The sequence below is a fragment of the Bicyclus anynana genome, chromosome 16 (assembly GCF_947172395.1).
Source record: "Bicyclus anynana chromosome 16, ilBicAnyn1.1, whole genome shotgun sequence".
Classification (NCBI taxonomy): Eukaryota; Metazoa; Arthropoda; class Insecta; order Lepidoptera; family Nymphalidae; genus Bicyclus; species Bicyclus anynana.
In genome coordinates, this window is record NC_069098.1 from 7,500,134 (window position 1) to 7,525,059 (window position 24,926).

The 24,926-nt window shown below is 35.2% G+C and overlaps 1 protein-coding gene across 2 annotated transcripts in view; it reads left to right on the forward strand.

Annotated features, from left to right (window-relative positions):
* The window catches only part of LOC112050759 (semaphorin-2A), a 300,945-nt gene extending 285,073 nt beyond the window's left edge, over positions 1-15,872 (forward strand). For both annotated transcript variants that reach the window (XM_052886353.1, XM_024089102.2), the window contains exons 11-16: positions 3,036-3,136; positions 4,884-5,056; positions 7,067-7,258; positions 8,951-9,088; positions 10,370-10,478; positions 10,946-15,872. In XM_052886353.1, the coding sequence (XP_052742313.1) occupies positions 3,036-3,136; positions 4,884-5,056; positions 7,067-7,258; positions 8,951-9,088; positions 10,370-10,478; positions 10,946-11,002 (770 nt within the window). In that variant the 3' untranslated portion in view covers positions 11,003-15,872. The remainder of the gene's footprint in view (positions 1-3,035; positions 3,137-4,883; positions 5,057-7,066; positions 7,259-8,950; positions 9,089-10,369; positions 10,479-10,945) is intronic.
* The last annotated feature ends 9,054 nt before the right edge of the window (positions 15,873-24,926 follow it).

A 24,926-nucleotide genomic window follows, 5' to 3' on the forward strand; every position in this document is an offset into this window, starting at 1 on the left:
GGTTGTAACCCAAATCTAAGAGAAACACTACTTTTAAGTAGAAAAATTTATGTGATGTGTGATGTTCGTTCTAAAACTCAAAAACGTTTTAACTACTCTACCCCTACTACTACCCCTTATAAAGGGTAATTTGAGAACAAAGGATATTGGGTAGTTCAAAGTCACGATAAAATCAAAATCTTAATGTGTAATTTTATATGAGAACTTTGAATAAATTAAGTAATACGAAGTTCTCCGTATCAACTATCACAAACTAAATGTCTAAAATATATAAAGTGGCTATCGATATTTATCGAAGTGTAACAATAATAAAAACCGTAAAATGGTGATTCTACTGTTGTTTAACTTTTATAACTATTTTCATTTATCGGGCGAACATCAAAATAAAGACCTCTCAAGTTACGGTATCCCTTGTCCATGCAATTAAGGTCTCAATACCTATCGAATGTAGTAACAAAACTCTCTCTTTTGTTCTTTACCTGTCTTGATAAAGGAAAAGAATTTTTGTTAAAATATTTTATATCGGAAACTTTCGATGAACTTTAAACCCGTATTAAAGTAATTGAAGTAGAGACAACCCTACAGAGCACGTACCGCTTTACTATAGTCCGTAACTCAGTTGGTAATTTCGGTACATGTCTAATCCAATTAGCTATTATGATCCGCGCTCCGAATATTAATTTGATGGGTTTGTAAGGCGCCTGCATCCGAGCTAACCTTATGTTACAATAGCGCTCGCACTTAATCCTGATCACGTCTTCAATTTGATCGGACTCTGTAGTATTTACTGAACTTACTATATATAAATATAGTAATGGTCAGTGTGTCTTAGTGGGAGTTTTCAATATTTTCATACTATTACTATTGCGTTAACTTAAACGCGAATTTATATGGAATCGAAACATTAGTGCCACTAGGTAGCGCTATTTTATTACCTTAGAAATTCGCGTTTACGATAACGCGATAGTAACAATCAAACTGCTACTAGGCCCTCTGTGTGCATAGTGGAAGTTTTCAATATTTTCATACTATTACTATCACGTTAACGTAAACGCTAATTTATATAGAATTGAAACAGTTGTGCAGTAGTGCGACTAGATGGCGCTGTTTCATTTCATCAGAAATTCGCGTTTACGTTTACGCGATAGTGACAGTATCAAACTGCCACTAGGCCCTCAGTAGACATTATGTTATTTTTTTTTTATAATTTTTTTTTTTAATACAACCGACTTCAAAATCACAAACGTACTCGTACGAAGAAAACTGAAGAGCGAAAAATAACGTTATGATATTTTCTACCTACTGATTAGTTTGAAGGTGAACAATCAATGCGGGTTGTCAGGTTTTAGCCTGACAATATATTAGTAGCAGTAAATTAAAGGCGTTACTAATAATGTTTGAGATCAGTTACTTAATGACGTGCTTTACGAAGCAGGAAATAAAGACTGCACAAACTTAGTAAACTGAGAGCCTGACTTGGTTCATTTTCTAAAAGCTGACAATGTGACAGATCTATAAAAACTTCAAGGCCACCATGAACTTAACTTTATAACAACGATGGAGTTAAGATTGCGGTAGTTTTTAGCTTTAACAATTATGGTTGAAGCATGGGCTGACAATTTTTTTTTAACTAGAGATAATTTTTTTTCGCGGTAATTATTCCCGATTACAGAGAAATTTTCGCATAAAAAGTAGCCTATATATTACTTAATAACCTCTTCTATCTTCCACTGAACGAAAATCCTCCCATTAAAATCCGCAGATTAGTCCGATATATTTTTTAAAGTTTCTTTATGTTGTAATATCGTTTAAATAACCATATGCACTTGAGAAAAAGTTATTTTGGAATCGCAGATAGACATTTTTTTATTTTTTTGTATTGATACGTATTTAAAAGAGCGGGTTATGTGTCACAATGCTACAAAGTCATTGAGTCTGCGGTCACGGTCCTTTGTGGTATAAAACCATTATAAAAGCAAAAACATTTGGCCCGCGATTGGTTTGTTGCATGCCTCGATTAATAGCTAGCGGTCGGTTAAATGCTTCAATGACTGATTTTAAGTAATCGAAAAGTCGGTTTATGGCGATACTTGTACACGCTATGCGGCGCGCCCGTTTTGACTGTCTGAACTTTTTTTTTATTTTGGGACCTTTCTTTGATCAAGATATTATAAGGGTATGTTTAATTTTGTTTATACAAAATAGATGGTAATGACATGATAACGTAAGCAATAAATGTAATTTAGCTTTGTTCAGAAAGTAAGCTGGTAAATCTAATGAAATATGAAGAAAAAGTTTATATGTCATCGTAGCGAAAACGATTATACTAACTGACCTTCATTTTTACCAATTTTTTTTTTCGTTTAAAATTAACTAGTGTCATTTTTAATTAAATTTTTTTTTGTAATTATCTTAATTATTGTTTGAAATGAATAAAAATACATCAAAAATAACGCTGTTTTTTTAATTTTAACGAGATTAATAAACAGTTATTTTTTTTATTTTTGTAGTACTAAGTCTTCTCGGTGTCTCCGCTCACGTACAAGGTTTTAATATTCCTCGGAAACGGTACTATTTGTTTGCATCGTATATTCTTTTTCGTATTCTTTCTTATATGATAGTTACAGATGAAGGAAAAAAAGAAAAAAATGTGAGCCGTCACGTTACGGCTAGCAGATGTGAAATATCGACATTAATTGTAAAAGTTAAACAACACTGTATACACTACGGAATATACACTATAGGTATCCGAGCTCAGTGTAGCGTGAGAGAGATGGCTTAGTGCCGGATCGAATGGGACGGAATCGCACAGTCGATTGCGCATGGCGACGCGTCGCCACACCGTACACACTACTGCATATAAACTGTATATATACCATCATATAGCGTGCGTCGCCACGCCAGAAACGATTTTACGTGCGGCTATAGATGTTTCACATCAAAAGTTCTGACAGTATCAAAAACGTATTTTAAAAAAATCAAATTGTTTAACTCTAATATAATTATGCACAATAATTCTTATATAATTGTTACAGATGAAGGAAAAATTCACAAAATCGTGCAGTGGACTCGCAACGGCGACAGCCAGTCAGCTTTACTTGACATCTTCGACGTTACTCCCGGCGAGCCGATTCAGGTGTGTGAATAAATTGCATTTTAACACCCGCTTTCACGTATGAACGTGATAAAAATTGGCGCTGAAATTTTAACATTAATGACGAAAATATTTTCAAGTGCCGCTCCGACAGGCACTCGATATTTTGATTACATTGATTTAAAAAAATATATAAAGCTATCCGTAAATCGTTAGTGTTACAAATTGCTATTTTAGAAGTTATTTATTTCGTATTTTCATATAATAACATATGAACTTACTAAAAATGGGTATGTGATTAGTCTGTTCGTGAGGTGAGAGAGGATTACCAACAAAATCTCTCTATAACTCCCTTAAAAATACCTTGGCCACTCTAGCACCGCAGCAAGTTCTATATTAGAACGGGTATCCGGGTTAATCGATTGTCAAAGAATACCTTAATCTATATCCATTGGTCACAAGTCCTGGACTTTGCTCGGCGGTTTTCTCTTTACCACGTGATGGACGAGCATCCGCACCATGAATCTATGAATTGCTAATATATTCGTCTCAAGCCCAATCTCACTTTATATTAATTTAATATGGAAGAGGTAAAAGCTTAATCGCTTAGTGACATGTCTTTGCCGGTAGGGTGGAAACTAGCCACGACCAATCTCTACCACCAGACCCAAATAAGGAAATGTAAAATCCTAAATTGGCCCAAGCTAGGAATAGAACCCACGACCTTGCTATTGAAACCAACTGCGCCAGAATGCTCGTCTTATACCAGTACATTTCATAAAGTGAATTTAAGAAAAGGTTATTTAGCCGATTAATAAAAGTATGTCTAGACGTTATTTGTATTCCACAATTTTGAGAACTTTAACTTTTACGAGTCCCGCGATAACTACTGTGCGGTTTAATATTGGTGGCGTATATTACTTTTTATTGTTTTCTTTTACCTTTTATTTGTCTTTTAACTTAGTGCGAGACTTTAAAAAAACATATATTGATATATCATAAAGCAAATATTATTTAACGATTGTAGTGGACACGCCAAAGCTATTTTATGTTTTGATTAAATTTTTTTTGGATGAAATTTGGAGCCCACTTAAATGATGATATAAGGAAATAAGATTTGTTCCACCTAGGTTTCTGTCGCGGCTACACGGCTCGCTCTACGCCGCGTCCGACCAGCCGTAATGAGCACTCGTAGTAAAGTTTAACTTTGTTTCCTGTAGGCGATGGCTCTATCGCGGCTATACGGCTCGCTCTACGCCGCGTCCGACCGGCCGTATTGAGCACTCGTAGTAAAGTTTAACTTTGTTTCCTGTAGGCGATGGCTCTATCGCGGCTATACGGCTCGCTCTACGCCGCGTCCGACCGGCCGTATTGAGCACTCGTAGTAAAGTTTACTTTGTTCCCTGTAGGCGATGGCTCTGTCGCGGCTACACGGCTCGCTCTACGCCGCGTCCGACCAGCCGTATTGAGCACTCGTAGTAAAAATTAACTTTGTTCCCTGTAGGCGATGGCACTGTCGCGGCTACACGGCCCGCTCTACGCCGCGTCCGACCAGCCGTATTGAGCACTCGTAGTATAGTTTAACTTTGTTCCCTGTAGGCGATGGCTCTGTCGCGGCTACACGGCCCGCTCTACGCCGCGTCCGACCAGCCGTATTGAGCACTCGTAGTATAGTTTAACTTTGTTCCCTGTAGGCGATGGCTCTGTCGCGGCTACACGGCTCGCTCTACGCCGCGTCCGACCAGCCGTATTGAGCACTCGTAGTATAGTTTAACTTTGTTCCCTGTAGGCGATGGCTCTGTCGCGGCTACACGGCTCGCTCTACGCCGCATCCGACCGGCGCGTGCTACAGCTACGCCTGGCGCTGTGCGCGCGCCGCTACGACGCCTGCGTGCGATGCGCGCGCGACCCCTACTGCGGGTGGGATCGAGACGCCGGTGTGTGCAGGGAATATATGCCGGGGTAAGCAATTAAGCATTATATTTATAAGACGATAGTATTATTTATTCCATAGTATTATTACAATGATTAGACTAATACGCACTATTTATGTACACATTAACTCACCTGAAAACAGAAAAACGACATTAAATGTTCCTTATTTGTCTTGGTGTAATTAATTAATTTCGAAATAAAAAGAAATAACCTCTAACTACCGAAAAACTTCACGCTTTTTTCCCTCTTAAAAGTGACAGATGACATTTGACAAATAAAATATAGTTACATCTGTCAACGTCACTGATCACGGACTGTTGATAGACGCGCCAAATTTAAATAGGGTATACCTACATACATAGAATATCCTTACATATTCATACATTTCGTTTTATTATATTGTTATGTTTTACTACTTTTATTAGTAAGGTGATCATTCCATAAACTTCAATACACGTTGCAATGCCACTAAAAGAAAAGTTTTTTAAGCTATTAGGGCAAATTTTTTACCAGTAACGGATAAAGTTCTTCGATTATATGGACAATAAAAGAGAAATTATAGGTATATCAGAGGCAATCAAGCTTAAAAACAAGTTAAAGGTTACCTTTGTATTTTGACGGCCTCCGTGGCGCAGTGGTATGCGCAGTGGATTTACAAGACGGAGGTTCTGGGTTTGATCCCCGGCTGGGCCGATTGAGATTTTCTTAATTGGTCTAGGTCTGGCTGGTGGGAGGCTTCCGCCGTGGCTAGTTACCACCCTACCGGCAAAGACGTACCGCCAAGCGATTTAGCGTTCCGGTACGATGCCGTGTAGAAACCGAAAGGGGTGTGGATTTTCATCCACTTCCTAACAAGTTAGCCCGCCATCCATCTTAGATTGCATCATCACTTACCATCAGGTGAGATTGTAGTCAAGGGCTAACTTGTAAAGAATAAAAAAAAAAAGTATTTTACACTGAGAGTACCTATATAAAAAATATAAGAAATCGAGTCGAGACATAAAAATAACACAAAAAATCAGCATTACTATTTGTGATTGTTGTGCACAAACCTATAACATTATTTTCGAAAGCAACTTTTGAAATATTATTTCCACAAACTATTTTCCAGTATTTTATAGTTTCGAATACCGTTTAAAATGTAAGGCTATTTTTGGTAACGCCTGAAACACTAAACTAAACTTCCATTAATATGCGCATAAAATAACGAGTTTTCGATAAAGCTTATTCAATTCGCGCGACAACGTTCATTGCGCGATGAAATTCAATAACACGATACATGCTATTAAATAACAATAATGAGACGGCTAATATACTTGGTGATATGTCAAATCAAGCGAACTATTATCATTATATTTCATCACCATCATCATCACCATTAACAGCCGATGGACGTTAATGGTGATGATGATGGTGGCCTCTTGCATAGACTTCCAAACAAAACGGTCTCGATCCAGCGGCTCCCTGCAATCCGCTTATATTTATCAATCTTATGAGACAACAAGGAGACCTTCTCCTAGATGAATGTAGGTTTTAGAACTAAACTCGCCACACTGCTGCAATGGAATTGGTGGGCTTTTTTTACACCATGACCTTCTTTGGTAGATGTTTATGAAAATTACCGGCTTTTTATTTGAAAGTCTCTGTAGTCAATATTATACTTTGTACCGGAGCTCATCCGGAGAAGCAGGTGCTACTGCCTATTTCAGCTACCAAGCAATTAACATTGTTTGAAGCTCAATAAAAGAAGCTAATTAAAAAGTCAGGTTTTCAGTTCTACTACCGGAGCATGAGGCTTAACATATATACCTCAAGTTAATGTGCTCATATAGCATTGTACAATTATTAAAGTAACAATTTCAATATTTGTTGAATTCAAAGGTAGAAAGGTTTCCAACGAACGCATGTTTCCAATTCCACTGATAAAAGGTAGAAAAGTTCCCAATAGTACGTCTTGGGAATTTTTCTACCTATTATTTATTGCCAATTAAAACGATAAAATAATTTCACAAACTAATACCCACTAAATGTTCACAGATTAATTCAAGATGTGGCGAACGAAACGGCGGATATCTGTGACTCGTCGATCTCTCGGAAGAGCGTTTCAGCGACTTGGGGCCAGAGCTTGCATCTCGGCAGCTTTGTGAAGATGCCCGAAGTACTGCAGCCCAGAGCTGTGACGTGGTACCATTATTCTAGAGAAAAGGGACGGCATCCTATTGCATTTAAGTAAGTCTTTTGTTTTAATTACATTTAATTAATGTAAATCAGTTGATTCACAAAAGTAGCTAATCAAAAGATTCACGTTTATTATAATAAAATACAAAAGATTTTTTTAAAAATGTTTTGAGGGAAAACGAATTGTCATCAAATTATATACTAAAATATTCCCAAAGAATATGCAATTAAAAAAAGAAATCTCCACTTAAAAGAGATCAATAGTTTTTAAGGAAAACGTGGGTATATAAACTATTTAGCTAGTAACGTAGAATCTACCTTTTAAGTCTATTAAAAATAAAAGCGAAATACTTGCCTCAAAATTTTATCTTTTAATTTAGTTCATTATATCATTTAAATATTTCTTTGTTAAATTTCTCAAGAAAAATTGATGAAACAACCAAACAACAGTTTTTTATGGTGAGTTTTTCCTCTCTAAATATGATACAATGTAACGTTGACTTTGTATTTTGCTAGCGAAGCGCTAAAAATTCGAGATACCCAGACAGTAGTAACAATAAAAAACCATCCAGACGATAAAATGAAAGGGTAACACGAAACAATTATACCACACACCCACACACAAAACAATTACACCACACACACAACGAACACGCATGTAACAACATTAATTAAAGTGTTTCCAAATCTACCATTATCTCACTTCCGAGTTCCGACAACACAATTAAAATGCAAAGGGAAACTCGAGTTTCAATTCATCGAGTGCTATCCTTTACGTTACTCTTAAACGAGGGTATATTTCGCTGGCCTTACTGTAATTATTTCTTAAAATACGGTTAATAGGACGGAATATCAAATTCGGTAAGGTAAAGGGTTAAAGGCGGTTGAAGGCCATTTTGAATTGCGCACAATTTTAATACAAGAACATTTATGCTTCTCACGCACTTGTTCACGGATGTTATATTAAAAAAAAAAATACAAACAATTATATTTTTTCCTCTCCCTGCGTATCGTTACCCGTAATAACCGGAGCTGTTTCCTGTTCATTATTTTCCTCTTTCCTATTTTATGCAAAAGAGATTGTATTGCTTTTAGGATTAATGTGCCTATAATGTCTTGTGTGATTTTTGTATCCCCTCGTATAATGTGTAATGAAGCTTGTCATGTCTTTGATTTGTTGATAATATGATCTGGCGCATAGTTTCTGTTCTAAATATGATACTATGACCTATGACACTCGCAAATAACGTGGATCTAGTAGTAAAAGAATTTTCAGAATAGGTTCAGTAGATCCTGTTACACAGAGATACAGCCTCCCCCTACAGCACTACAAACTTAACTCGTTATAATATTATATCTTGTCATTTGCGTTACACTCCCGATGGTCCGCGCGGGCCGGGAGGCGTGTAGCGATGAATGAAAAACCCACGACTCATGCACCTCACTTCCCCGCATACACGATTTCACACCCGCGCAGTTTTTCCCCCCGTCGCCCGCATATCATGGTAGTGTAAACTTACCTGGTTATAATATTATAGCTTGGCAACTTCGTTACACTCCCGATGGTCCGCGCGGGCCGGGGGGCGTGTAGCGATGAATGAAAAATCCACGACTCATGCACCTCACTTCCCCGCAGTTTTTCTCCCCGTCGCCCGCATATCATGGGAGTGTCATCAACGAACTTGCCAGACTATAGTATATTCTCAACTATGACGGAGGTTTGACGTTTTATTTTTTTTACAGTAAACCTGAGAAATATATCGAGACATCGGAACACGGGCTGCTGATAATATCTGTGAACGAGGCGGACGCGGGTCGCTACGACTGCTGGCTCGGCGGGTCCCTTCTCTGTTCTTACAACATCACGGTAGATACGCACAGGTGAGTTCATAATACAACTGAGCCCTCAAACGCACGAAAGTTTTTTAACGGACGTTAAAAAGCTTTCGAATACAACCAATGCTATGTTGCATTTTAAATTTTGGGCGTTGAAAATAGATCAATCAATCAATTTATTTGCAGATACATGCATTATATACATACAAAATAAAAAAAGTCAAAATTCATTTATTTCAATTAGGCTTTGTTTACAAGCACTTTTGAAAGGTCAAGATTATGTCATAATTTAATTTAATCTAATGGTGGTCATAATTGTCGAAAATTTAAAATTAAAGTTACGAGGGTTCTTAAAGCGCCTTGGTCCGAAAAGAGCCCACAACAAACTTAGCCAAGGTTTATTTTTTTGTTTACCACCATTTTACAAACTTATTTAAAACTAATCACACAGTCGTATAATACAGTTTAACACCAAGCTTTTTTATCATTTATATACTCATTAACAGTATAACAAGACTTTCCTAGCTTTCAAAGTGTTTATTAAAGCTTGCGTTTAATAAACACTTTGAACATTTTGAGAGATATTCCAGTGGCTTCATGTGGTAGTTTATTATAAAAACGTATGCAATTGCCCTTAAAAGAATTACTATTTTTTTGTAATCTAGTGTGGTGTGCATAATACAACTAAGCCCTCAAACGCACGAGACTTTTTTTAACGGACGTTAAAAAATGCCTTCAAATACAATCAATGTTGTGTTGCATTTTCAATTTTCAAGAAATAGACCTTCATGCGACTATATATACGCTACGCCCGCCAACGCTGGGTTTTAACGCATTGCTTTTTTAATGAATTTGGATAAGTTACATGTGACATAAGAGCCGTGATAGCCCAGTGGATATGACCTCTGCCTCCGGTTTCAGAGGGTGTAGGTACGAATCCGGTCCGGGACATGCACCTCCAACTTTTCAGTTGTGTGCATTTTAATAAATTAAATATCACGTGTCTTAAACATTGTAGGAAAAACATTTTGAACAAACCTGCATAAATGAGAATTTTCTTAATTCTCTGGGTGTGTGAAGCCTGCCAATACGCATTGGGCCAGCGGAGTGGATTATTAACCCTCTCATTCTGAGAAGAGACTCGAGCTCAGTAGTGAGCCGAATATGCGTTGATAACGACTCTAAGACCGCCAACCCCTTGTAGCAGCTTAATGGTTAATTAACTATACTTTCCACTACTTCTTGGCCTAAACTAGGCCTAGCTTTGTAGGCCGTTAAAATAAACTAGTAATGATACAGTTAACTACAAAATTTCATTATATATAGGTGTTCACCGCCGGAGAAGAGCAACGAATATCAGAAAATTTACACAAACTGGTGTCACGAATTTGAAAAATACAAGACCGCCATGAAGACATGGGAAAGAAAACAAGAGGTATATACATTTAGTTAAATATTATAAAACTACTTGGTGCTTTTTTATTTTTATTTAAATATATTTTTTTAAAGACATTACTAAAGATCAGAATGCGATAAAATAAAGTATGTTTAAATTACAAATTGCGACCACTTACACGAAAATCAGTTAAAAGCCTTCAAAAATTTTGGACAAAAAAAAACCTTTTTATCTTTTTCACTCTCGTCTCATAGAAAGACATAACTATATTTTAATTTTTAATATTAAAGTGAAGAAATCATATTATTTATTGCATTTTTTTTTTTGATTCTTTACAAGTTAGCCCTTGACTGCAATCTCACCTGATGGTAAATGATGATGCAATCTCAGATGGAAGCGGGCTAACTTGTTAAGAGGACTATGTAAATCCACACCCATTTCGGTTTCTACACGACATCGTACCATAGCACTAGTAAGTATTATTACAACGGTGTTATTTTTTTCAGCAATGCGCTCGACAGAACGACTCGAATCAGAACACGCATCCCAACGAAATTGTGTGATAGCTTCTGAACATCGCCTATCTCATGTTTCAATCGGTCAACTACTACGCCGGGGCGATCCCCATACCTTACGTCTCGGCCTCTCTGCAGTACTACCACGTGCTCTCGTGAAGAGACATCGATACCCTCCACATACAGAACGAACGTGAAGCTCAAGATATAGTGAATCTAGTGCCCCCTCTAGCTTTTGTAAAACTATAGTGACAAGTGACGGAACCCATCGTTCCACAACGCAGCGGGAACATGAGAAAGGTGATTGGACAAGCGAAATTATATGGACCTCGATTATTAAAATTTAAGGAACGATTCCTAGCGTTGTGCGATGTTTTGTTGGAGATTGTATGTATAAAAAAAGGTTTTATCTAAAAAACTTTCTTAACGTAAGTACGCTTTGTTCGTTAAAGTAGATTTGTTAGTGATCCGAATGGAATTAATTTTGTTTTCTAGTATAATATATAAAACTATGTGATTGGGAATTTACTCGTAAATTTACTGTTTAATGTAAAAGGCGTTCTAACAACGGATATTCGGTAATTACTGAAGTAATAAAGTATCGCATTAGTTGTACATTATTATGAAAGGTGAGTGATATGTTCAAATTCTATGTATTTTACGCAAATGTTATTTTACTGCCATACCCGAAAAGTTAATTAAACTATATCACTCAATCATTTGTCAGGTAAATTTTACCAAATCTTTGCAATGTACTAGAAAATCAATTGAACTTTTAACTTTGATCAAACACAGCCTCAATAATCAAAATTAATATAAGTTAAAGTTCTTTTGACCATTTCATATAACTAAGTATATTTATACTTGTTTATATTATTTTACTATTAATTATAGACACATAATTTAATATTCCGGACTATGTTATTTTACGATTGAAGTATTAAATTAATGTTTAGCAAATGACTAAAATAATTATGAATTAAACATCGCTAGTTAAATAATGCGAATTTAGACGTTGGTCGACTGTGAAATGTGATCTGAGAGTAATTTGATTTTACTGGATCCGATTAAAATACCAAAATAAACCTAGCAGTTTCCGATAAAATTATACGTGTGAATTTGAATTAACAACTTATCCATCTATGCATTTATAGTTAAGCATTTACTATTTTTTCCCAATAATAATTTACTCATACATTTGTTTTTATTAATAAAAGTATACCTACCGCTCTATTTTATATACAAATAAAATCTTTTATTCAGTTGGCCCATTCTTAGAAAATATATAATTTACCTAAATTTATTTTTGGGTTACAATAGCAATAAAATACACTTGCCAGAAATATAAAATTGTACTGTTATTTTATATAACAAGCTGACCCGACAGAATTTGTCCATAACTATGAATATTCAATTCTAACTAAAACATTGTAATTTAAATGAATTCCCATATCCATGGTCACGCCATTACTTGAAAACAATTTAGTCGTTTTCAAGAATAAAAAGCAGCTGTCTCCTAAATGCATATTCATATATCATTCATATCAAATGCGTGAATTTCGAAATCCTTGCGTTAGGTCTTCCGAAAGTTGCTAATTTTTCATCGTATTAGAAACGTTAATACTTTTACAAAGTATTATATAAAAACTTATATACAGCCTAATTTAGAAACTCCTCTTTTTGGAAATCAGCCAACAAAAACAAAGATTATTAAAATTAATGGTTGAAGTCAAAAGTTTTCATGTTATGGCATGACCAAAGTAAATATGGATTAATAATTATATATATTATATACAATTTTATTTAGTTATTCTTAAGCTACAAGCATTTTAATCTTCAGTTGTAATTAAGTTTGTTAACAAAATGATCAAGATGGGATACCTTTTAGCTGTACTAATGGGTGAAATACGTACCGCTAGCCGCTTCGCCGTAATTTCAAATCTCCGAGGGTTGTGGGAAGGTTCGCCTCATTATTTTTCCCCTATTCGTGTAAATAGTTACCTAATTCTGTTCTCTACTAATGTAAGTACGTATAGAATGCACGTCCCTAAACGTAATGAGTATATTTTAAGCCTGTGATATATAAGAAATTCGTTTAGGGCATATATATAAGTGTTCATTCACTAACTGGTATATAGATAAATTATAATTTTTAAACGCCGGAACTTTTTATCAGAAAATATATTAAGATTTTAAAACCTAAAAATAAGTTTCTACGAAAAATAAATCACTTTGAAAACGTCTTTTAGAATATTGAATGTCACAGATATAGTTGTACGGTATGGTTAGACGTCACATTCCTTTGCCACTGCCACGTAAAATATAATATAGTCAGTATAAAATAATACATAAGTACTTTATTTGATCATCCAAGTTTAACATTTTTTCTTATACAGTAAAATTTTATATCTAAATAGGATATTTACTGAAAGAACAAATAATAATTATAATTTGAAATTGTTTGGCACATCAAAAATGGTATGCACATTTTGTGATGTACCAAAGATTTTATTATTAATTAGGAAGTAGGAATCTGCCAATTCGTTATACAAAACATACGTTAGTATATAATATAACTTTTTGTATTGTATTTTTGTATATAACTTTTTGTGTTGTATACTCAACTGTGTGTTTTTAAAAATAGGTGTGTTTTTCAATACCGAATTATTTTAAATTAAATAATTGAAAGATATACATTCTGCCTTATATTTCTATTTGTTTTTTAAATTTAAATTAACATGCCATTACAATATTACGATAGACGACAGAATAACAATCGATTATTTTTTTATAAATACGTAATTTTGATATTTTCAATCGGCGATATCGGCAGTTTTCTACTTACTAACTTAATACAAAGTGTCTATACATGAAAGCACATGATCCACAAGAAAGCTGGAAATGTATAATGGACTCTTCGTACGGTAGGACCGTAAAACTTGACGTAATAAAACAGCAATAATGTTTACTAAAAGTTTCAGCAAAGCTTGCTCATCTTAGTAAAATGTATGCTTCGACATACGGAAAAAGGCCTGTCACGCTTAGCGAGTATATGTTATGTACCCCGCTTACAATACTCCCTATGTCCTTGCGTACATATTTACTAGTAGAATATTATTATTTATAATATTTATATTGAATATATAAAAATACTAGTATAAAGTAGCCAGTGTTTAGGAAATACTCTGCATATTTTTGTACAAAAAAATTAATCTAAATGTTGTTCTATAAAATAGTTAGTAAGTGACCCCTCACGTATCATACTCATTGGTAACTGTTTGAGATTACATTTTGTTGTGTTTACACTTTTGTCGTTCGAAGAAATAATAACCAAGTGCATAAAAGTGGCAGTCAGGTGTTTTATTGACTATTTAAATGAGAGGCATTTTTTCTTATACAAAAACTTACTAAAGTTACTGTCAGGAATATCTAATAATTTTATTTACGCAATTTTATGTACGCAGTATTTTTGTGTATTTTTTTTATTTTTGAGCAGACCCAAATATATTACAATTTGAGTTAAAATTTCAATTGCGAATTTTTACAATTTTTTTTGGAATGTAAGAAGTTTTTATGTATTAATTGTCGGTATATTTTGTGTAATAGAAGAATTATATTTATATTTGCTTGGACTTAACTGATATTCAAACATACCTGAATATTGTTAAAATCTGATGAAAATATAAAATAAATAATGAACCCAAAAGTGTAAATAAAAATAAAATTTCTTGACTTCATATCATTTTTATCTACGTAAGAGCTTGTATTATATTAAAATACTTACATTCATTCTATGTATTTCAGAAAATTAAATCATATTATATAAATACTATTATATTTTCTAGAAATTTATCGAGAAATCATCTCTGTAGAACAATGTTTAATTGTTTATGTATTTAAAATAACCTACACTGTGTCATACACATGGATATACAAAGTCTCAAGCCAAAATGGATGAAGAACAAAATGAGTTGCTATAATTCGTATTTTGTAATGTATAAAATAATTAGGATTTTTTATTATTATCCAAAAAAACCATATTACTTATCCTAAAAAAAAATTGGATGTATAATTATTTCCTTTACAAGCTAACTTTTCTGTAACTTGTCGGAACAAAATCGCAATGATTCTGTAATATTTCTTCTAACAATTTGGCTTGCGTGTAGTGCATACAACTATCTATATGTAAACAATCCATAGACATCAAATATAAAAGAAAATCGATTTATGATCAGCCAATAATGTATTTTTCAATTGTTGTTTATTTAAAATAAGCTCAATAAGCCCAATATTATATAAAAATAGGAACCAAAGTCACTGAACATGTGCAAATATTGTATTAGGTATTATTGTGTACTGTTTTTTACTTAACTGTAATGATTGTTGTTGATCATAAATCATTTGTTTACGACAGTGCGGTTATTTTGCGCTCATTTTTTGTTTATAGCGAAATGAAATCAAAACCGGCCATTTTGTACTACTACTATATTAAAACGTATTCCTTTACTCTATAGATAATTCTAAAGGCTCAACTAACGAGGTAACAGTTCTGGAATTCCGCCGTACTAGTGTAATTATAACTTTAGGTGCTTATGTTCGGTTTCGCAGATATATTTTCCCTCATATCATGTTGTATATACATAAATCGGGATAGTACATAAATTAGGAGTAAATATCTGAGCTTCGTCGTTTATTAATAAATTGTGTACTACGTAAGATATCGTACTTAAGTATTTTAGTGTTTACGAAAGGGTGTCCCAAGTGACGGGGTGAGCCTGCGCAATAATTATAGCTAAATAACTTACTATTGTCTGTACTATTGGAATAGTTCTGTAAATTTCACATGTTACTATACTAGGTATGTAAGTTAATTTCAAATGTAGAGATAAGATTTTATATAATAAATCTGTGAAATGTATATTGCAGTCTAAAGGCTTTTTATTTTTCTCCCGTACTGTTCGACAAAGTGATTAGATTAAAGCTTCAAACGATATCAAAATTAAAGTTTCTAAAATTTTTCTGCCCTGTTATTAAATGATATAACGGATTTAAAATCAACTTTATTGTAACTACTATAAATATCCAGTTCTCATGTTATATCTGACACATCATCATGATCAACCCATATTCGGCTCACTGCTGAGCTCGAATCTCCTTTCAGAATGAGAGGGGTTAGGCCAATAGTCCACCACACTGGCCCAATGTGGATTGGCAGACTTCATACACGCAGTGAATTAAGAACATTCTTTGGTATGCATGCATGCCTCACGATGTTTTCCCTTCACCGTTTGAGACACGTGATATTTAATTTCTTAAAATGCACACAACTGAAAACTTGGAGGTGCATGCCCCGGTCCGGATTCGAACCCACACCCTCCGGAATCGGAGGCAGAGATTATATCCACTGGGCTATCACAGATCTGAACCTAATCATGAAAAGCAGACATCGTCACAGAAAAGATAGACGTTTCATTCAAAAGTAAAAAAAAAAACAAACTTACGTTTACTTTCATTGTATTCAAATGCAATGAAACTATAGCTTGACAACTTCGTTTGTAACACTCCCGTTGTTGCGCGCGGGCCGGGGTTCGTGTAACGATGAATGAAAACCTCACGACTGATGCACGTCACTTCCCGCACACACGATTACACACCCGCGCAGTTTTTCCCCCTGTCGCATATCATGGAAGTGTTATCAACAAACTAGCCAGGCTATAAGTATGTTTACAAGGTTCAATATTTGTAGAGAAAAAACTTGAAAAATGCCATGAATTATCGAAAATCTGAAAAAAAAAATTCTACACTATCAAACTTGCAAGCGTCTCTAGTTCCATATATTACGAAGCTAATGTACTCACGAACTAATATTAGAAAAATGGTATTGAGAGGTTCGACACGGAGACATGTTTAAAATAGTGTCAATTCATCAAGTCACATACCGGGTTGACGTTTTCGTCATAACAGCGGCGGGGTGCGCCCGACCCCTCGCCTCGGGTCGAGGGGTCCGGGGGATATAAAAAGTAAGGGGCGCGTAATTATATAGTGCCACTAAACTAATTTCACGATACATTGCCCGAAATCTGCGCTTGGCACCGCCTTGCATGCCGAAGAAATTCGATTTTGCCGCCAAAACCCATGATTACTATTGTTATGCGCTATTTCGTATGAATTGCTAATACCGCGCTGGGTGTTTACGCAAATTACTCACGATGTTGTTGGCGTTGACTGTTATTATTATGTGCGTATACTTTACTAAAACCTGAAGTATATTGCAAAGCTACTATTACAAAATCTTAACTATAAAAATAGCTAAACCGTAAACCAAACGTCGTTATTATATTAAATTTAATTTTTAAATTTATTAAAAAATTATTAAGTAATATTACTTTTATCATAATCATCATCATCATCATCATCATCATCATCATCATCATCATCATCATCACCATTATCAGACGATGGACCACTGTTGCTGGCCATATTATTTTTGTATCTGATTATGAGTGAGTGAGTGTGTTTGCTAATTCACTAGTACACTCGATGTTGAAAATAATAGATATTAGGTATATTACCTATAATTTCTTAGAAAAATAGCAGAAGAGAAAATCTTTTGGACTATTGAGGTCACTGGTCAGCGCCTTGTGTCAGATTGAAAAGGAGTTCTGACTTGATAATAATAATTAAAGCATACAGTTTGTATAATATTCAATGTACTACTTTTACATACTATACAAAGTTAATAAAAATAAAGGCAATGAAGATTCAATAATATACAATACTTGAAATGAATGCAATGTACCCTAATTTAAATAAGAAAATTACGCTATCTGCTAAAGTAACTATCATACAACCAAACAATATCTAATCAACAAAAAAACAAAAGATCATTCATTAACAATTTCTCTATACAAATGATACCGTTGACGAGGCACAAGACAAATAACATAACACCTGCTCACCTACATACTCATAGTGCGTAATAGAACAAGTAATATGCAATATGTTAGGTGTTATCGCGTGGTAGATGAAGATTCAATATTTATAATACGATTAATAAATAATACTTCAACTGAACGCAGTGTACGTTCACCTAATTAAGAAAATGACGCTATCATACAAACAAACAATATCTAATCGACGAGAAATCACAAGAACATTCATTAATAATTTCTCAATACAAGTGATACCGTTGACGAGGCACAAGATAAGTAATATAACACCTGCTCACCTACATACTCGTAGTACGTAATAGAACAAGTAATATGCAGTATGTTAGGTGTTATCGCGTGGTAGATGAAGATTCAATATTTATAATACGATTAATAAATAATACTTCAACTGAACGCAGTGTACGTTCACCTAATTAAGAAAATGGCGCTATCTGCTTAAGTATCATACAAATAAACAATATCTAATCGACGAGAAATCACAAGAACATTCATTAATAATAATTTCTCAATACAAATGATACCGTTGACGAGGCACAAGATAAGTAATATAACACCTACATGCTCGTAGTACGTAATAGAACAAGTAATATGCAGTATGTTAGGTGTTATCGCGTGGTAGATGAAGATTCAATATTTATAATACGATTAATAAACAATACTTCAAATGAACGCAGTCTACGTTCACCTAATTAAGAAAATGGCGCTATCTGCTTAAGTATCATATAAATAAACAATATCTTATCGACGAGAAATCACAAGAACATTCATTAATAATTTCTCAATACAAATGATATCGTTGACGAGGCACAAGATAAGTAATATAACACCTGCTCATCTAGATATTCAAAGTACGTAGTAGAACAAGTAATATGCAGTATGTTAGGTGTTCTCGCGTGGTAGTGAAACTTGTAGGTGTATGACAAATTTGCCAACTTTCCACGCCACGATGCGATCTGCATCTAATCTGCGGACCGCATCCGCGACAAACTGCTGCTAACTTTGCTCTTGTTTGTAGTTGTGTGTAAATAGCTTACGCTACAATTAAGACGGCAGTGATTTACCTACGTTATGCACATAATATGTTTCGATGTAGCAACATCGTTTGATATATCCGGCTATGTGCTTAGTTTTTAATTTAAATATTTATTTATACTCGTATTTTGCAAATGATGATTTGCATGATTTTAAAAGAGCTTATTTGTCTTCTTAGTAAGAGCTGCGTTTCGAACCGGTGATATAGCAACTGAAACAAACTTGACTATTCAACAGCCCACCTGATATAAACGATTTTTTCCACTCCCATTTCTATTCATTATAAAACCATTATCACAAAGCTGTTCATTCCTACAGGTTGTTTGATAAATCGTGCTACAATGTTTATTTTTAAATTTTTAAATAACTCTATAGCGTTGGATACAAAAAATCAGCTTCTTTTTAAAAGACTAAATGTAGGGAGCCACTTCGAGACTAAATCTAGAAGGCCACGCCGTTACAAAATCAGGGAGGTACACCAACGCCAATTGGCTATATATTATTTACCAAAGGAGATGGTCCAAAATTGTATGGAGCCCAGGTCCAGTCATTGTACCCTAGCGGAAATAAAAGAAAATATTTGTTTTAACTATTTTTGATTATACAAATCTACGAATTTGCTCTAATTCTTTCGAAATAATTCTCATTATCTCCCAAGAAATGCAGCATTATTAAGGGTAATAATGGCGGATTGATGATGTCAATGCAGTAATCAATTTGACGTTTGCTGTCAATTGTCATTTCATAGTTCCTTTAAGGGCGCCATCTTGATATAACTCAAAAGTTGGGTTTTAATTTTATTTATTTCTTTTTATTTAGTTACATTTATTCACTTTAATAAATTTTATTAAGATCCATGTATTTTTAAAATTTTAATGATACCGGGTACAAGAGTGGACCTGAAATAGACCATCTCCTTTGTTAATTCTTTTATTACTTTTATCAAAAAGTATTGTAGCATTACATGACAGTAACTTATGTTACTATTGAATTCTAATTAGGTACCTATACGATTTTAAAACGGTTACAGTAGGCGACTGACTAAAACTAAAAATAATCGACGAGTAAGTACAAAAATAATGTTTAATTTTAAAATGGACATCTTTAAAATTAACCCCTCCAGAAATCCAACTCGATATACTGGTAAAACTCATTTGAAAGTAGAAAGTTAATTATAATTATTATTAGGTGTGAAATGACTAGTGATTTATACCCTCATTTTTAATTTGTTTGTTGGTAAAGAAAGGCTGTAGTATAATTCGTCGAATAAAATATGTAACCTTAGATTAATAAGCAAAAAGATGTCTGACATTTATTTTAATAAAAAAATACCCGAGTAAGAACAAGTAGTACGATGAGAATAATCCAAACCCACCGCATCAAATGGTCGCGGAGCGTGTAATCTTCTATTTCACGGAGAGCTTGCGGCTTGAGTCTCTATTAAATAATTACTTGCATCAAAAACTGGAGCTTAGTGGCTGGATAGTGATTTTACGCTATGCGCCTTTAAAACTGGGGCGTTTGAAATGATGCATTAGCTCTTTGTTGCTAGGAATAGATGGAATGCGTCACCCGAGGACGCGGAGGGGTGCAACGGAATGAAATACAAAAAACTTTTACGCTACTGCAAAAATAGAATTTATATTTTTAGACTATGGTAATAGTTAGTAGAAAGAGCCTTAGTAGACTAAGAAAAACAAATTACTATTGGTTGCTTAATGTTGAAAAAAAAAGAATGTCATTGATAAATGTTTCCCTAATCTTCAGAGTTAACTAAAAATAAACAAATGAAATTTTACACCCAAAAGTTAAATACATGTCCGGGCCGAAGAATGGATAAAAACTGTTGATTGGCTAGTGACTTCCAGAAACCAATCAATAGTTTTACGGTTATAAGCCGAACTCAAATCTAAAAAGTCGAATTGGTTCTTGTAACCGTTACACACCATAACCGGACCGGATAAGCACCGGTTTTAGAATCTGTATAACTGTCGTACCCTCTAGTTTTTGTGAATATTGGTCTTGTTTAAAAAAAAAGATCAAATATTTTAAAAAAGTCAAAGTAACGTTGGTACTTTCATAATCAAAGTTGACCCTAAAACTAAGGACAATCTACAAATTTGTCCTATAATTTCACCGCCAAGGGTACAGAGGTCTTTATTGGAAATTACTTCCGGCCAATATGTCGCCAGACAAGGGTCCGCGTCGTATAGACACATTCGAGATGATGAAGGACTTAACAACTTTTTCCTGCAAGATTATCTGGACAAATATTCGTTAAGATACCCATTTTATTTCAATATTTTTGGTGAGTAAGGGATCCATTTTATTATGTTTTTCTTCTTTCTCATGAAAATTCGTATGAAAATTCAAGGGCATATTACTTTATTTCATTCTCAGGTAGTCAGGTTAATCCTTTCTCAATGATACAAGTACTCGAATTTTGTCGTAATACAGAGTGTCGGCCGAGACTCTGGAATACCTTAGTACCATGCTGAACGACCTCAGTAGAGTTTCTCAACGTGTGGGCCTAAAAATGAACATGAGCAAGACGAAGATCATGACTAATGCTCATGTACCGCTCCAACCAGTTATTGTTGAGGACTCTGCGCTCGAAATTGTAGACGAATATATACCTTGTACACACAGTCAGTCCAGTTAGGTAGGTCCAATTTCGAGAAACAGGTGAATCGCCAAATCCAGCTCGGCTGGACAGCGTTCGGGAAACTCCGCGACATCTTTTCGTCCGAAATTCCTCAGTGCTTGAAGATGATCAGTACTTGTGATACGCACCTACGGATCCGAGACTTGGTCCCTGATTATGGGCTATATTAGAAGGATCAAAGTCGCTCAACGGGTGATGGAGCGAGCTATGCTTGGAGTTTCTCTGCGTGATCGAATCAGGAATGAGGAGTTCCGTAGATGAACCAAAGTCACGGACATAGCTCAGTGAGTCGCGAAGCTGAAGTGGCAATGGGCGGGCCACATAGTTCGAAGAGCCGATGGACGTTAGGACCCCAAGGTGCTGGAATGGCGACCCCGCACCGGAAAGCGCAGGGTTGGGCGACCCCCCACTAGGTGGACCGAGGATATCAAGCGGGTTGCAGGGAGCCGCTGGATGCTGGCGGCTCGAGATCGTTGTGCTTGGCGGTCTATGCAAGAGGCCTATGTCCAGCAGTGGACGTCTATCGGCTGATAAGGTAAGGTAAGGTAACCATAAGAAATCCTTTTTGTTAAAAAATATTCTATAACACACAAACTATGCTACACTTTCTGTATTATTAGCTAGTAGCCTTTTCCTAAAGCCTTTTCCTTTCTTTATAACAAACGCAAAACATGTATTGGTATTACAGCCACGGTGAGGTGAGGTCAGGCGTGTAATCCTTTATTACAGCGCCGGGATACTCCGAGCTGGAATACTCTCGTAAGCGTATTATCCCAATTAGCTTTTACATGAATTTCTTAAGATATAGATTCGATCCCGAAACAACGTAAACTTAGTATGTTTTCTTTTTTGTTTTGTTCTGATGCATGCCGAAATATGATTCATATTAAGTTTATATATTACAAGATTTATTTAACTTAGCTCGTAGGTATACTCGTATATATTAATTATATAAGTATTTGAACCATTTCTTCCAAACTTAGGACTTTTAAATTGGGCATGATTCTGTGAATAATACATAAAATTAATTTAGAGTATAATACACTTCAGAGTTTTTAATTAGGGTCAACCCAGGTACAAGTCATACCCGTACCTGCCCCCGACTGCAATAACTCAGTGTTTGTGGGCATATTTTGTATGAAAGTGAAGCTTCCAAAACCATTTAAAAGATTAACAACAATTAAATGTCACCGGGATATTTTTGAAACTAGTCGGATGATATTTATATCGACGAAACACACACGAAATTCGGTATTCTAATAAGTCATATAAGCGGCGGTAAAAAAAAGCGTGAGCTTAACCCGTAGATTTAATTAATTGTTATAATCTGTACAACCCTAAACAAATCATTATAGTCTTTCCCCATTAGCAGCTGTTATACTAAGGACGCTACGGATTGTATGGTGGTCGCTATAAGGAGGTCTAGTAGCTTTGGCGAGGTCAGGCGTGTAATGCTTTAATTACGACGGTGGGTGTTTAAACTAGTCGGATAAGCAGCGATAAAAAAGAGTGAGCTTAACCCGTGGATTTAATTAATTGTTATAATCTGTACAACCCTAAACAAATCACTGTCTTTCCCCATTAGCAGCTGTTATACTAAGAACATTACGGATTGTATGGTGGTCGCTATAAGGTCTAGCAGTAGCTGCGACGAGGTCAGGCGTGTAATGCTTTAATTACGACGGTGGGTGTTTAAAATAGTCGGATGAGCAGTGATAAAAAAGAGTGAGCCTAAGCTACGGATTTAATTAATTGTTATAATCTCTACAACCCTAAACAAATCATTATTGTCTTTCCCCATTAGCAGCTGTTACTAAGGACATTACGGATTGTATGGTGGTCGCTATAAGGAGGTCTAGTAGCTGCGGCGAGGTCAGGCGTGTAATCCTTTATTACGTCGGTGGGATGTTCGCGGTGTCCCACTCTCGTAAGCGCATTATCCGAATTAACAATTAGTCATGCCTACGTCTGGCGAGGTTTGCACAAATTTACATAACAATAAAGCCCTTTCGTTATGGCGATTTTTAAAATTAATTGGATTGCGAGCCGTGGAAAATTTGTATTCCCCTTCCCGTGGGCCGCGATTTTGCGGTCAGTTTGGATCTAGCGTAAATGGCGTTTTGCTGTATAACTGAATAACATGACAAATTATCTGCATTATATTGTTTATTTTATATACGGTATTTTAGCCTTTACAATATTTGTATCTATAAAACCATGTAATTTCCCATGAATATTATTTAAACGGGTACATACCACGATAAAACGACGAGATTTTTAATGTCTATATTAAAAATCTCGCCGTTTTATCGTGGTATGTAATGTACCCGTTTAAATAATATTCATAATGAATAACCACGAAATAAGTTTAAAATCATGTCTTTTCCCGAAGTTTTAGATTATTATTCTGCAATAACAAAATACCTAGAAGAACTAGCTATGTAGCAGCTTTTTTTGAAAATTTGTAAACTATCAGCTTTTGTAAAATGAAATTATGTGGCCATCATATGCCCAGAGACTACCATCCTTCGTTATCAACCCATATTCAGCTTACACTGCTGAACTCGAGACTGCTCTCAGAATGAGAGGTTAGGCCAATAGTCCACCACGCTGGCCCAATGCGGATTGGCAGACTTCACACACGTAGAGAATTAAGAAAATTCTCTGGTATGCAGGTTTCCTCACGATGTTTTTCTTCACCGTTTGAGACACGTGATAAATAATTTCTTAAAATGCACACAACGGAAAAGTTGGAGGTGCATGCCCCGGACCGGATTCGAACCCACACCCTCCGGCATCGGGGGCAGAGGTCATATCCACTGGGCTATCACGGCTTTTCTACCATCGACTCATATTAATTCCGCAACAGATTTTTTTACACGTGAGCGATCACTTTATCACATTATAACACATACCTATCACATTTTTCCCGACCTAGCATTCGAACCTAGCCAACGTAACGTAAAAAAATGTATTGTTTTTGATTTCAGATACCTGTAGTTCAGCTTCGATGAGTTACAAAACTAGCCCTATTCTGTAATATGTTTTATATAGTATAAACTCGACATTTTGTCTCAATTCGACTCTACCTCTGTCTAACACGATACTATAGAGTAAGATAGAAACAAATCTCATGCTGTCAAGTTATTAAAACATAATTAGATGCAGAATAGCGCTGCAGATGCAATGACATGAGTACGCACATACTATTTACATAAAAAAGAACACAAATAGGAGTTCGTTGTCTTAGTTACATAAAACACCCAAGAATGTTTTTATGAAAATTACTAGCTGACGATCGCGACTTCGTCAGCATGGAATTCAG